At 37.8% G+C, this 13,988-nt stretch overlaps 1 protein-coding gene across 1 annotated transcript; it reads right to left on the reverse strand.

The window, feature by feature from the left end:
* Positions 1–3,583: 3,583 nt before the first annotated feature.
* Positions 3,584–7,818, reverse strand: LOC111914209 (uncharacterized). Its single transcript, XM_023909988.3, has 4 exons — positions 7,624–7,818; positions 6,529–6,922; positions 4,211–6,154; positions 3,584–3,845 (listed from the first exon to the last, which is right to left on the reverse strand). Exons 2-4 carry the CDS (start codon positions 6,885–6,887, stop codon positions 3,785–3,787), a joined length of 2,364 nt encoding a protein of 787 aa, XP_023765756.1. The 5' UTR covers positions 6,888–6,922; positions 7,624–7,818; the 3' UTR covers positions 3,584–3,784.
* Between the last annotated feature and the right edge of the window lie 6,170 nt (positions 7,819–13,988).

Consider the following 13,988-nt stretch of genomic DNA (forward strand, 5'->3'; position numbering starts at 1 on the left):
ATACACCGGTGAACACATCTTTCACAAACACTTACAGGTTGCGAGCCTGCTAGCGTTCTACTGGACTGTCTAGAAAAGTCTGTAATCGTCATCCATACTCTGCTAGATGACTGGATCATCGTAAACACCGAGGCCTCTCATCATTTTATTTTATAACACATCAACTATTTCATCTACCCATATTTTATTCATCATATTCGTAAATATAAAAAACATATACAGTTTGGATCTGAAAAAATAAAAGAAGCTTAGATCTTTCATCCAGCATAGATCTAAATACTTATACAGTTTATATCTGAAAAAAAAAAGTTTAGATCTTTCATCCAGCATAGATCTCAGGTAAACAGATAATATGCATACATAACACGTAATTTATATAAAATACTTCATATCTATGTGTAAGATGAAAGTAACTATGGACTCACATGATAAGGTAGTGATTCCAACTTGGACAACGTTTCGGTTCGACGAAACCGGAAGGTTTGCTTGAAAACCGGGCTCTACAGGGGCAGAGCTTCGAGCCGAAAAAATCTTTTTCTCGGAGCCTTCGGGCTCTCCAGGGCTTTCTTCTAGTGCTAGGAAGATTCTATGGGTTGGGGAGTGTTTAGAGAAAGAGTTGAGAGAAGAAGAATGGGTTTTGGTGTGAAAAATGAAGGAACTCTCGGGTGGTATTTATAGGCTGGAAAAGTGGTGAACTCGTCGAGTTTCTGACCCCTAACTCATCGAGTTTCTGGTCCAACTCGTCGAGTTGGTGCCACTTGTCGTCATCTGGTGGGGAGAAAGTAAGGGCTCAGATCGTGCCACGTCACCCACTTCGCAGCAACACCATTCCGACTTCTAAACCCTGTAACTTTCACATACGAACTCCGTTTTCGACGTTTTTTATATCCACGCGTAGGTGGGAACGTGGTCTACAACTTTCATTTATACTATGTTGGCTAATTTTGACTTTATTTTTAAAGTTATATTTTTAACAGGCCGGGACAGGATAAGTCCGTTAAAAAATCATAACTTTGTCATCCGACGTCCATTTCCGTCTGTCTTTTTATCGTTGAGCTCCCATTAACGAGATCTTCGATTCCCGTTTAGGTTGTGTCGGCTAAAAATCGCTCGATCTAAAATTTGAACTCCAGGCTGCACACTAATTTGTCAAATCTTAGAAAATTCATAACTTTCTCATACGGAGTCAGATTCGGACGTTCTTTTTATGTACGCTCTCGGTTTAATGTGTACTACGACTTTCGTTTAGATTGCTAAAGCTAAAAATCATTTTATCGTAAACTCACTTTTTACGTCACACAACGTCGTGTCGGTTTTGTCGCGAAACTTCGACAAGTTATAACTTCTTCGTTATAACTCGGATTTCGGCGTTCTTTATATCTCCAAAATCCTTGTGACGACCACTAGAACTTTCTTCATAGATATCGAGTTTATCTATATTTTTATTTTTTGCGCTTATTTTCATTCATAATTTGTTATATCTTATAAATAAGTTTAATGTACATAAATTCACATAATTCACATAACATTCAAATAATTCTTCTTTATTACTTCAAGATAAGTTACATTTGTTGACCCTAACTATTACATCACCGTATCAATGCTTAGCCTCAAAACACGGGTTTTATAGGGTCAAACATAAAGATCTAAAGTTTCATGGACTGATGATCGATCTCGTAGCTAATGTCAAACTGTCGATCGCAACCTTGCAGTGTTCTTCAAAGTTCTTATGATACCTGGAGCGGCGACCTAGCGGTGCTGGCCTAACGGTGGCTAGTGGTCATTTTCATCGTCATAGATTGCATGAGTGGTGAAATTGGGAACGGGAATGAGGAATCCACAATCGTAATGTCCGTGGAGTGTGTAGGTGGAGCGGTGAAATTGAAAAGTGAAAAGTGTGTGTGAGTCGTGACGGTCGATTGGTCAATGGAGTTATGACTATGAGCGGTGAAAAGGGAAAGCCTTAAAAAGGGCTAAAATTTCTTTTATTTTAAGGAAAATTACTTTAATAGATAACGAAGTTTCTAAAATGTTTAAAAAATATCATTGTTGTTTTTTTAGTACAAGAAATACCATTAAAGTATACTTTTTGTACATAACGAAGTACACATGTTCAAATAAAACCTTATGGTAACAGGTTACTTCAAATAAACGGAAAAATGACTTAAAAGTGTAATAAAGTTTTCAAAATGTTTAAAAAATACCATTGTTTTTTTAGTACAAAAAATATTAATGAAGTATACTATTTGTATACATAATACTAATGGAGTACACATTTTAATACAAAAAAATATCATTGAAGTTTCCAAAATGTTCAAACAAGATCATTGTTATTTTTTTAGAACACTTTTTGTTAACCACATTGTTGTCGGATTATGTAAAACACAGTCATCGGGGATCATGCACCGTGATATCAGGTCACAACAGTTTGCACTCTTTTTTATTCTCTTGCTCGATCGTTCTTGCGGTAACATGAGAAGTAAGTGGGTAAAAGAGAAACAAAATTTTTAAATGTGGATGTAGAGAGTATGAGTTGCTTTTAATTCTTTGGGACCGATGAGGGATGAATGGTCAGCAACACTCAGCATCATGTGGTTGAGTTGATGATGATTTGTAGTTAAAGTAAAGAGGAGAAGCATATGTGTTGGAGCACTTGAACGACTTGCATCCTAATCGATGAATTCTTAGTTGTGTTTTTCTATGATGGTATTTAGATACAAACCGATCGAGTGAGAGAATCAAAGAGAGTGCACAACCAGTGTGAAATGGTATGACGGTGAATGTTCTTCGGCGAATGTATTCTACATAATCCGGAAACAACAAAGTTAACAAAAGGTGCTCTGAAAAAACAACAATGATATTTTTTTTGAATATTTTGGAAACTTCGATGATATTTTTTTTGTACTAAAATGTGTACTTCGTTGACATTTTGTGTACAAATTGTATACTTCAATGATAGTTTTTGTACTTAAAAATCAATGGAATTTTTTAAACATTTTGGAAACTTTGTTACCCTTTTAAATCATTTTTCGTTTATCAAAGTTTTCTTTGAGCACATATATACTTCGTTAGTATTTTTTGAACTTTTTGTAAACTTTGGTACCTTTTTAAGTCAGTTTCCTTTTATTTTATTTTGAATATTTAATATTTTTATTTAATAAATAATTTTTTTTTAACGACAAATGTAACCTACTCTTATTATATTACTCATAAATTCACTTATGTCGCTAACGAAACTTGAACCCTCAACCTCAAGGAGGAAGGGCAACACCTCATACCACTTGGCTATAAATCCTTTGGTAAATAAAATATAAAATATATTTTTTTAGTTAAATAATTAATGTAATTTGGTTTGGTCTAAACTTCATGAGACCAAAAACCAAATTCAAAATTCGGTTCGGCCTCGAACCAAACCAAAAACCGAATTTGAATATGGTTTGGCCTAAAATCAATTTCGGTTCGAATTGGTTAACGGTGTTTTTCGGTTCCAAACCAAATAATTCCCACTCCGACGGCTACTATTGTGTGTCAAATTCTATGATATATTATGTTAGTCTGTTAGTTAAGTTTGCTGGGAAAAAAAAGCAAAAAAAAACTCATTCAATTGATCATACCTTTTTGCACTGTGCGTAAATGTGTAACGTGCAAATTTCCTCAAACAATGACTAGCCACCTATTATTTCATTGTATCCAAAAAAATAACCAAGAACCATACTTACTGCTTTCTATCAAAGTAAAAAACTTCACATGAATTCACCACTCGCTCACTCAAAATTGTATGTCTTCACCCCATCTGAATCGATACAGCTTCAAGACTTGATAATGCTTCATGACTCTCTACCTCTCTGTTCAACATTATATAAACCCAATTTAAACTCAACAAATAATATCCTAAAAAACCACATAATACCAATGTACTTCATTTTTCACCCATAATAGCAATGTACTTACATTTTATTTTACCAAAATTACATAACCCATAATAACAAATTACTTACAATTCTTTTTACATAATACCAACATACTTACAATTCCTTACCTATACTTTCATTTCTTTACCAATCAATTATTGCAATAACATATAAACTACATTGCCTTTATTGGTACCAAAAATGCAACAACATTGGTATTATGGGCAAAAAAAAAAAATTAAGTAGGTTGCGAATATTGGTAAAAAGTCCCTAATAAATTTGAAAGAGAGAACACATACTTGCATGTCTTTTTGTTGTGACCCAAACCCTTGCATTTACTACACTGCATCTGCCTTCTAATCAGCTCAAGGGACCCCGCCTGTTTGAGCTTTGCCCGCCTACCTGGCTTGCCAGGCGGACGTTTAGCAGGAGGAGGTGTGACAACAACAACCGCCACGTCATCACCATCTACCGGATGTTGACCTCCTTCCACATCAGGTATCGGATAAATGGACTCCGCATACGTTTTCCTATAACTCTCGGCCATAAAATACCTGGAACAATAATCATACACGCTTCTACCAATACACTCAAAAACCGCAATCGCATGACAGCATGGCAGTCCAGTCAGCTGCCAGCCTCTACAGCTACAATCCCATTGACTGATGTCAACTATCTCAACAACACCTTCACCATGCACCTCAAACACACTGCTCTCTGATGGCAACACCTGAAACATTCCCGCTTTTGAAGCTTCCGTTTTAAGCTTTTCCTCCATTGATGGAGTCAAAGTTGTAGTCCATCTGTTTGAGTCGACTCGTCTTTTATAAATCAACTCCATTAATTTCCCTCTTAATAAATCGATCATGTGGGTGATTGGTAACTCAACAGCTTCAGAGACCCAGCTATAAAACAGCTGTCCGAAATTAGATGTGATATGATTATATCGCGTTCCATCAAAGAACACATTCGCCCAATGTTGTGGCTCACTATTGAGCACCCAATCGTATGCTTCGGGTGATATTGCTTTTATATCTTGAACACATTGTTCAAAAGCTTCAATCTTTGGTGCGTAGGCTGCAGCGTATAGATCTTGAACCATCAAACGTCTCGCTTCATGTGAAAATCTTGTTTTTAAATCGTTGTTGAGTTTTTCAGAAACGTATCGAAGACAGTATCCGTGAAAGCACTCGTTCCCAAAGACCTTGACGATTGACTCTTTTACCCCCGGGTTGAAATTCGCAACGAATGTGATGGGTTGAGATATGGGAACGCAAGATTTCAATTGGGATAAAAACCAAAACCAATTATCATCATCGTTTTCATCATCAACAACAGCAAAAGCTAGAGGGAAAACACCATCATCGCCATCTGCTGAAGTAACAATTAATAAAGTCCCTTGATATTTCGCATCGAGCGGGATGTCATCTAGAAAAAGCAAAGGGCGACACCCTTGTTGAAACCCTAAAATAGACGCGTGAAACGAGACAAAAAAACGATGGAAACTTGAATCCGGTTTTGTGTCGAATGTAGCTAAACTACCCGGATTTGTTTCCATTATTTTTTCACAGAAAAAGGGTAACTGGGAATACGATTGGGAATATGAGCCTTGAAGCTGTTCTTTTGCGATTCCTTTCGCACGCCATGCTTGCGAATAGTTTAACTTGACACCATATTCGCGTTCAATGTCAGTGACTATATCTTTGGGTCGATAATTCGGGGAATTTTTTAATTTTTCTTTTATAATATTTCCCACCCATCCTTTTGTTGCACGATACCCTGCTTTTGCAGTGACACCTGTACACGTATGCTCAGGGTTCATTTTCTTGATGCGAATCAAATGAGTTGTTTGTAGTCTTGAAACGTATATACGCCATGGACACCCTTCCGATTTACATTTGACACTCACGCGATGACTATCTGATTTTTTGTATTTGTAACGAAATCCATGGGCGATTGAGAATTTATGGAGGGCTTCACGAAACTCAGCAAAACTAGAGAATCTTTGTTCTACACCTGTTATTGTGTTTTCCCATTGTGTTGCGGCTTTATGTTGTTTTTCCCAATTTGAATTCAGAGGAAATGGAAATGGTGAGATTGCAGTTTCTATGATGGGTAGATTGAAGGAATCGGTTTCAGTTGTGTTTGTGTTTGTGTTTGGGTGGTTGTCTGTGTTGCTTGTTGTTGTGAGAATAGGGCTAGATGCAAGAACAACTGCTTCGGATGCTGTTGTCCTGCTTGATCTGTAATGTCAGTTTTGTAAGAGTATGTATAAGTGATCATCACTCGAGCAAATGCAAAAAAAACTAGTACGATTATTGTATGTTCCAAACAAGAACTATTATTAAGCATACGAAATGTGCAGAGCTCAAAACTAACATTAACAGCTTTAAGATTATGTTATTAAAGTATATGAAAAACTTAAGCTAACAAAATTCAATTAAGCATGCTAATTAGTCCCAGAAACAGTGGTCATCTGGTTAGTTGTTTAGTGTAGTAGTAGCATCAGAGTTGTTCATATGGTAAAAAGATTTGGAATTTAAGCTTCGAAAAGGAAACATCTGAGTATCTTGCAAGAAAAAAAAACGAATGAAAGAAATAACAAGTGCTAAACTACCTACTAGCAGTAGCAGGCATGTTGGAGAGATTTGGGGCTACCCTGCCACTTTCATTTGGCATGACAAAGACGTCAACTTGATCAGTGTCAGCAAAGAAGTTAATCATGCGCTTAAGATCTTTGTCTTTAGATATCATGATAAGTGTCTTTTTGTTTCCAGGGAGAAAGTATTTGATCAACATGTTGTCAACACTGTATCCAAATGTTTCTGCTAAATCCTGTTTGAAATCAATTACTTGTGTATCTATATCAAGATCAACAGCATATGCCTCCCCACCACTGTACGACATGGAACCATCTTTTTCAGTCTGAAATTCACCTCCAGACTGGCATATAGCTATAATTTTCTTTGCTGACATTGAAATATGCAGAGGCTAATTCAACAAAAAGTTATCTGCCAAAGACAAGAAAGAAGCTTCAGCTCATACTGCAAGAAATCTATTCTATTTATCTTTGGGTGTAACAGTTTACATACGATATTAAACCTTAATATGTTAGAATGATAGTTGAAACTTTTGAGATTTGAGACTTGAGAGGCAAAAAGATTATCAATCCCAAAAGCAAAGGTGTTCAAGAACAAGTTTAATCTTATTTACAGCAAATCAATCTGCACAGTGAAGGCAACTGTGGTTTTTACAATCAACAAACTGTCAGATTAGCGATAGAATTGGACATAAAACTCAATTTCATTCTCAAAAGTCTCTATATAAGTTTAGTAAGCTTTCCTAAGCATCAAGGTTAGAAGCAACCACTAAGAATGTCAGAGAAGAGAAAATTTGAAAATTGTGAACTTTGAGAGGCGAAAACGAGAACTTGGATAAGAAAAGAGGGCACTTTAAAAATAAAAAATAAAAACAGACGATAAAAAGGGGGGAAACCGATAAAACCCATATCACAAGTTTTTGAAAAACATAGCAAAGGTATTCAATTAAACCCTACATACATACTACATATAGTGAATCGTTTATTAATCGAGATTAGAGAAAAACGTCCAGTATCCATATCAGAACACTTAATCAACAAGGAATCAACTTGGTGCTGTTTTGGTAAATTGAAATAACCGAAGCAAAAAATTAGAACAGAGAGAGGAATCACCTTAGGGTTTTCGAACTAAAATCAATCAGTCTTCAAGCGAATTATATGATACTAGTAAGAGCAGGAAAGCAAAGAGGGATTAGATGAGGGCGATTCCGTTTCAGTCGCTCAACTGAGAATCATTCTTTTGATTTTCTCTCTGTTGCCCCAACCACCCTTCTCGTTTTGCACCTTGACAACTACATTTTTCTCTTTTCTACAATTACCCACAAATCTTTTACTATTTTATAAAATAGACAAAACTGCAAAAAGGTAATATGGTTAATCAAAAATTATCATTTTGGTCCAAAATAGTTTGAAGTATTAGTACCAGAGGACCAAATTTTTTATTTTGTTGCGAGTCTGATCCAATTTGTTTTGAACTTCTTTATAATGACGATTTTTCCTTGATATTTTCTTTTTTTAGTTTTTTAATTAATTTAATATTTTTCTTAGACAAATTTGCAAAAAAAATGTCCTTGTATGCCTTTTTTTGAGGTTTTAATCCAAACCATAATTTTTTTGGATTGGTGGTCCAAGTAGTTTTTTTTGCGTTTTTGGTCCCTCGGTAAATTAAAATGACTTTAATGCCCTTGGGGTATCTATTTTTATTTCATTTTTCTAAAATCTTATATTCATTTATTTATTTAAAAAATTAAAAAATAAGTAGCCCCCCTCCCTCCCTCCCTCCCTCCTCTCTCTTTCTCTCTCTCTCTCTCTCTCTCTCTCTCTCTCTCTCTCTCTCTCTCTCTCTCTCTCTCTCTCTTTCTCTCTCTCTCTCTCCACACCATCAACCCAATATTTATGTGTTTTCAAGAACTCAAGAACAACCCACCACACTCCTTCTTAACACCTTTATTTCTCTCCTCTTTTTTAGATTTCAAAGAAAGATGTTTACACCTTATAGGAATCTTCAGAATCCACCAAGTCATTACCGGAAATTTGTATGATAATCTTCGGTTTGGGGACCTGAGAGGGATTCAATGACATATTGATTTAGGGTTATTTACACCTCCTGCTTGTTTGTGCTTCTCACAGCACCTCAACACCTACTTTCCCCAAATCTTCGACTCCAGTGATGTTATCACTGATACCCAAATTAGCAAAAGCTTTAGCATCATCAGAATCGTTCCCATCAGCTAATTTGGACGTTTCTGAGGATAATGGGGTAACCTTATAACCATCATCGTCATCGTCGACCAATTTATCAAATAAATATTCGTCGGTATCCTCCACCTAGTCCTCAAATGCGTTATCCCTATATGAATTGAACTCAATCTGGTCCTCAAACAGCCCCACTCCATCTTCTTCCCCGCCTAGTCTTCTTTACCAATTCTAGACTAGAAAACCTGCAACAAAGATACAAATCCACCACCTCCACCATAAGCATCCATCAAACCCATCAAATCAATGAATCAAGATGAAAAGAGATTAGATACAAAAAAATGAACAGAGAAAAGGGAAGCATTAAATCGAAAAGGGGTTTAACTAGAAGGGTTAGGGGGAGGGTTTTGATCGGACCCTGTGAGGGTTCGATTGCCTTCATGATCTCCGATCGCCTTCTGAAACTCACTGATTCGAAGCCCATGAAATCCTTCATGGGATGAGATACAGGGAGCAAGAAACAGAGAGGGAGAGAACTTCCAAGTCATAAATGAATTTGAATTCACTATCTTCTACCTGGGTTTTGTATGAAATTTTTTATTTGAAGTGAGTCCTGATGAAAAGCAAAGAATAGAGAGAAAGTAAAAGAGAGAGAGAGAGAGGGACCACTTATTTTTTAATTTTTTTAACAAAAAAAATGAGTATAAGATTTTACAAAAATGAAACAAAAATAGAAAATAAATACCCCAAGGGCATTACAGTCATTTCAACTTACCAAGGGACCAAAAACGCATCGAAACTATCTCAAAAGGACCACCAATCCAAAAAAATCATACTAACTTTTTGCAATTTTGTCTTTTTCTTATTATAAAAAAAAATAACCCTCAACCCACCATCTCACTTTTAACATACTAACTCTCTATATATCCTCTCTTTTCATTAGATGTCGGAGCACCACCATTTTCTCCGAAGCACCGTCTTCCTACCACTAAAACCACCTCTGACGCTAGAGCACCATTGTTGGTGCCACCCATTTAGACGTCGCCCTTTGTCTTCTTCATTTTTCGCCATATGTGTTTATCCGAACAAGCTTCAATAACAACGAGGGGAGAGCGAGAAGGGAACAGGAGGGAGGAGTGATAAACCCTTATTGGACCACCACTATATGCAACTGACACCACCATCTCCTTGCTACCGCTCCTTCCCTAGCAACGATCGTGGTTGAACCCAAAGGTCTTCTCATTGATAATTGTCGGTCCTCCAGAATTAATGTTGACTTCGCTGATGAACTATTCCTGCTACTTGTCCATAGGTCTTCCAATCCATACACCTGAACTAAATCCACCAAAGGAGCCAAAACAAACCACCGAACCACGTCCAGCAAGATATGACCCACCGATAACTCTTGGCATGCAAAATGGCATATGAATATTCATAATACATAAATTAGAAAAAATAGAGAACTAAACAAAAGATACTACCTACCAATACCCAACAAGATTCCAAGGAAGATACAACACCGATCAAGAACAATTTCGCCACAACATCAATGCAGAATTGGGGTTCAAATTGCATACCAGAGATTTATTGTGGCTCAACCTTGACCTCCAGAGGAACGATGAACGTTGGTACCTGAACTCCCTCCACATCCAAAGCAGGACAACTGGACCTGAAATGACCTGGCTGGTGACAGTGAAAGCATGCCTGCTCCCTCTTATAATCCCGTTGCACCTGCCCTCTTTCCCCACACTTGAAACACCTGAACCTGTGATAAGCAAATATGTGAGTTCCCCCACACCTGGCACACACCTCATGATTATCCTGACTTCCAGTACACAGGTTAGCAACCTCAGTACCCTCGTCCTCTACTGAAAGAGCCCTCTTCCTCTTTCCTAGTTGTGTCCCCACAACCAAATCTCCCCTATTATCCATCTCATTAGCAGAACCTCTCACAAACTGCAAAGTTGCAATTTGCTCCTCGATCATGGTAATTACCCTACTAGCAACCCGATCTACGACACCGGACAATTCTTCTTGCAAAACCTAAAAAACTTCCACGGCAATCACCTCCCGCATCTGATCAATGAACAACACCGGCCTATCCTGGCCACTAGCTCCCGATCCTGACCTGGATCCCGCCTCTAATCATCTCATCATCACCATATTGAACATAGACCATGGATATATCAGATGAAATGCATATCATACCAGGGGATCCAACTCCCAACAGAGCCCTAAGGGTTGTGAGTTCCCTAATATGCATACGTATCCTGTGCTTTTAGTAGTACGGGCCCATACTACCCCCACACCTACCCCTATTTTTCTTTGGTTATCATCACAACAACCCTAACAATACGTTGAACATTACCATATACATGCACTCCATCCTCACTTCCTAAAACAACATTAAACATAACACAACTGGCCGTCTAACCCTACACAACTCAACCTACCGCTAACTGCCACACGACCCTTCATTGATGCCAGATAACTATCGCATGAATACAATCACATGTTGCACAGCTTAAACAATCTTATACTAAAAGATTCAATCGTACAATAGTTGGACTCAGACAAGAGTTGCGCAGCATAACCAAATCCCTTATCCTAAGATCATTTAAACCATGTAGCATTTGACTTAGCATATTCACTCAATAGTCAGTTCACACGCGAAAGAGTCATACAACAATCAATCAAGTATTCTATAAGAGACAATGCATCATATGTCAGGTAATTCTACCATATAGTTCCTGAAGAATCCTTACCTATTACTAGCATGTTCTTCTAACATATCATAACATAATCTTAATTAACTATGTGGAAATTTGGGGTCTACTTATTGGCTCCGGCTGATCATACACATCGCGTACTCCATGATTATTTTGAAAACCATTCGAAAAGTACCAACACACTAACGACTAACACATATACAAACAACATGCATACAGAGCCTTTAACATGACTAGACCGCCTTATAGACCTTCAGCCTATCTGGACCGCTTACAGGACTTTTAGCATGACTGGACTACCGCACCAGGCCTTCAGCCTATATGGACCGTCCTCCGGGCCTTCGGCCTAGCTGGACTACCTCGGAGGGCCTACAATTTATCCGATCCTCTTTGGGTGTCTTGGCCTTCAGCATAAAGCAGGACCGTATCAAGCCAACCAACCATCACATATCAACATATAACATAATCAACCACAACTAGTATATACCGGCAAACATACAGATCTAACAGATCACTACAGCATAGCAACATCCTATCTACCAAGATACAGATCTAACAGATCACTACAGCACACAATCATACGATAAACCAGGATAACAATCCAAAGGGTCGGCCTTCATGCCTTCGACCCGTAAGTACAGTGTGGAAAACTCAGCATGATCCAAACCTAGGCCCAAACCAACAATCTAAAGTCCCAAAGTCTAATTAAACATCCTAGACCCATACATGGCCTAGTTTTCCAAATTGGGCCCAAACCCCTACATCGGTCTTACCCTAAGGCCCACTAATTTTCCGTACTCCAAAATCTTACATTCAGGTGGCCCAACAAGGCCCCAAGCCACTAAGACCAAAGAATAGCCCAAATACAAAGCCCAAACATGTGAAGTCCACTAGACTGAGTACACAAGGAGTACTTAGCACGTACGCGTAGCGTAGTCGCTTGAGGGCTTATGCGCTAAGCGTACCTACTTGTACACCCAACATACTCACCCATTCAGCCCAGAACTTGATTTCAACACTTAATCCCTTAAGACATAGCTCCAAAACATAGATCTGACTTCCTTGAGCTGGATTATCATGTAAAGTTGCTAACTTTACATTCGTGCATGGCTAAATGAAGCTCTTAAGCTTAAAGAGGAATTAACAAGTGACTTAATGCATGCATGTGACCAAAAATCCCATAAAGCTTGCACCTTTATGCTCAAGGAGTCCAGAACAAGCTCATATCTAAAGGAACAAGCCCTTCAAACGTCTTAACTCTTCAATCAACCTAAAATGGGACTAAAAGCGTAACAAAAAAACTATGAGGAGATTTAAACATCTACAACCCAAGGTATGAACTTGATACCTCAAGGATATTGCGACAAGTGAGATGATTATGGGTCTATGACCTTCATTCCAAGCAAAGCACCTTAAATCGTCAAAGCTTCCTTCACAATGAATAAAATACCCACTAAGATCCTATCAAGGGCTCAAGAACACTGCCAAGAAAGCTTAAGGGGTGATTTAGGGTTTTAGGAGGTATGGGGGCTAGTAAAGAGGCCAACCCTAGGGTCTTAAGGTGTTTATATAGGGTACCACACACTTAAATTAGGGTTTCTTGAACTCCTCATACGCCCAACGTACGGGGTCAAATCTTCACGACCAAATTGCTGACTACGCTCAACGTACGCCAAGGTATGCCTCGCGTAAGGGTCCTCACACGAGTACACCCTGCTTACTCCCCATGTACACCCCACGTACTAGGGTTTTTCCCCAAAACCCTAAATTCTTCCGAAGGCAATAACTTCTTCATTATAAATCCGATTCCGGTGATTCTTATATCCATGAAAAGGTAACGAAAAGCTCTATGCTTTTATCATCTCATAATCGCCTTAAAATTTCCCGAACAAAAATCCAATTTCCATAAAGGCCTGAGCTGACATTTTACCAAAATACCCCTTGGATTCAAAATACAAACTAAGCCCATGGATCATCTAAATTTACATCACCCACATCCAAAAGGTCCGAATCTCATTTCCTTGAATATTGTAAGCCTGATAATACCCAATCTTTGGCCACCATCCTAGAATAGGAAACGATTCAAAAAAGAGTGTTACAGTGGTAATCAGTCTTCAGCTTACTTTTTATATAGTTAAAAACAACTTTAATATTTTGGGCATGTAATACAATGTTTCACTTTTTATGAGGTTGGTAGATAACCCCTTTTTTCAATCCCTGGTTGTTTTATACTTTTCTGCTTGCATGGTTAAATTGTGTAGTTGTAGCAATAGGATTTCTGAGGATCTTTGAATGATCAAGATCCTATAAAGATTCTACCTTATAAGAACTCTTAATAACTTGTGTTAAGAATGATTTATACTTCAATCGATAGATTATTAAATAGATAATTGAAAGCAAAGAAACAAATGAACACACAATGGAATCAAACAGTGTCGAATGATTAATATGCTCCACCTTATATGAGCTCGATAAAGAACTACAATTGTAGAGGCGTGCTAGGGTTTGAATATGATTAACCAAAAGTGATTTCAAAAAAAACCTTAACAATAA

The sequence above is a fragment of the Lactuca sativa genome, chromosome 6 (assembly GCF_002870075.4).
Source record: "Lactuca sativa cultivar Salinas chromosome 6, Lsat_Salinas_v11, whole genome shotgun sequence".
In the NCBI taxonomy this organism is placed as follows: Eukaryota; Viridiplantae; Streptophyta; class Magnoliopsida; order Asterales; family Asteraceae; genus Lactuca; species Lactuca sativa.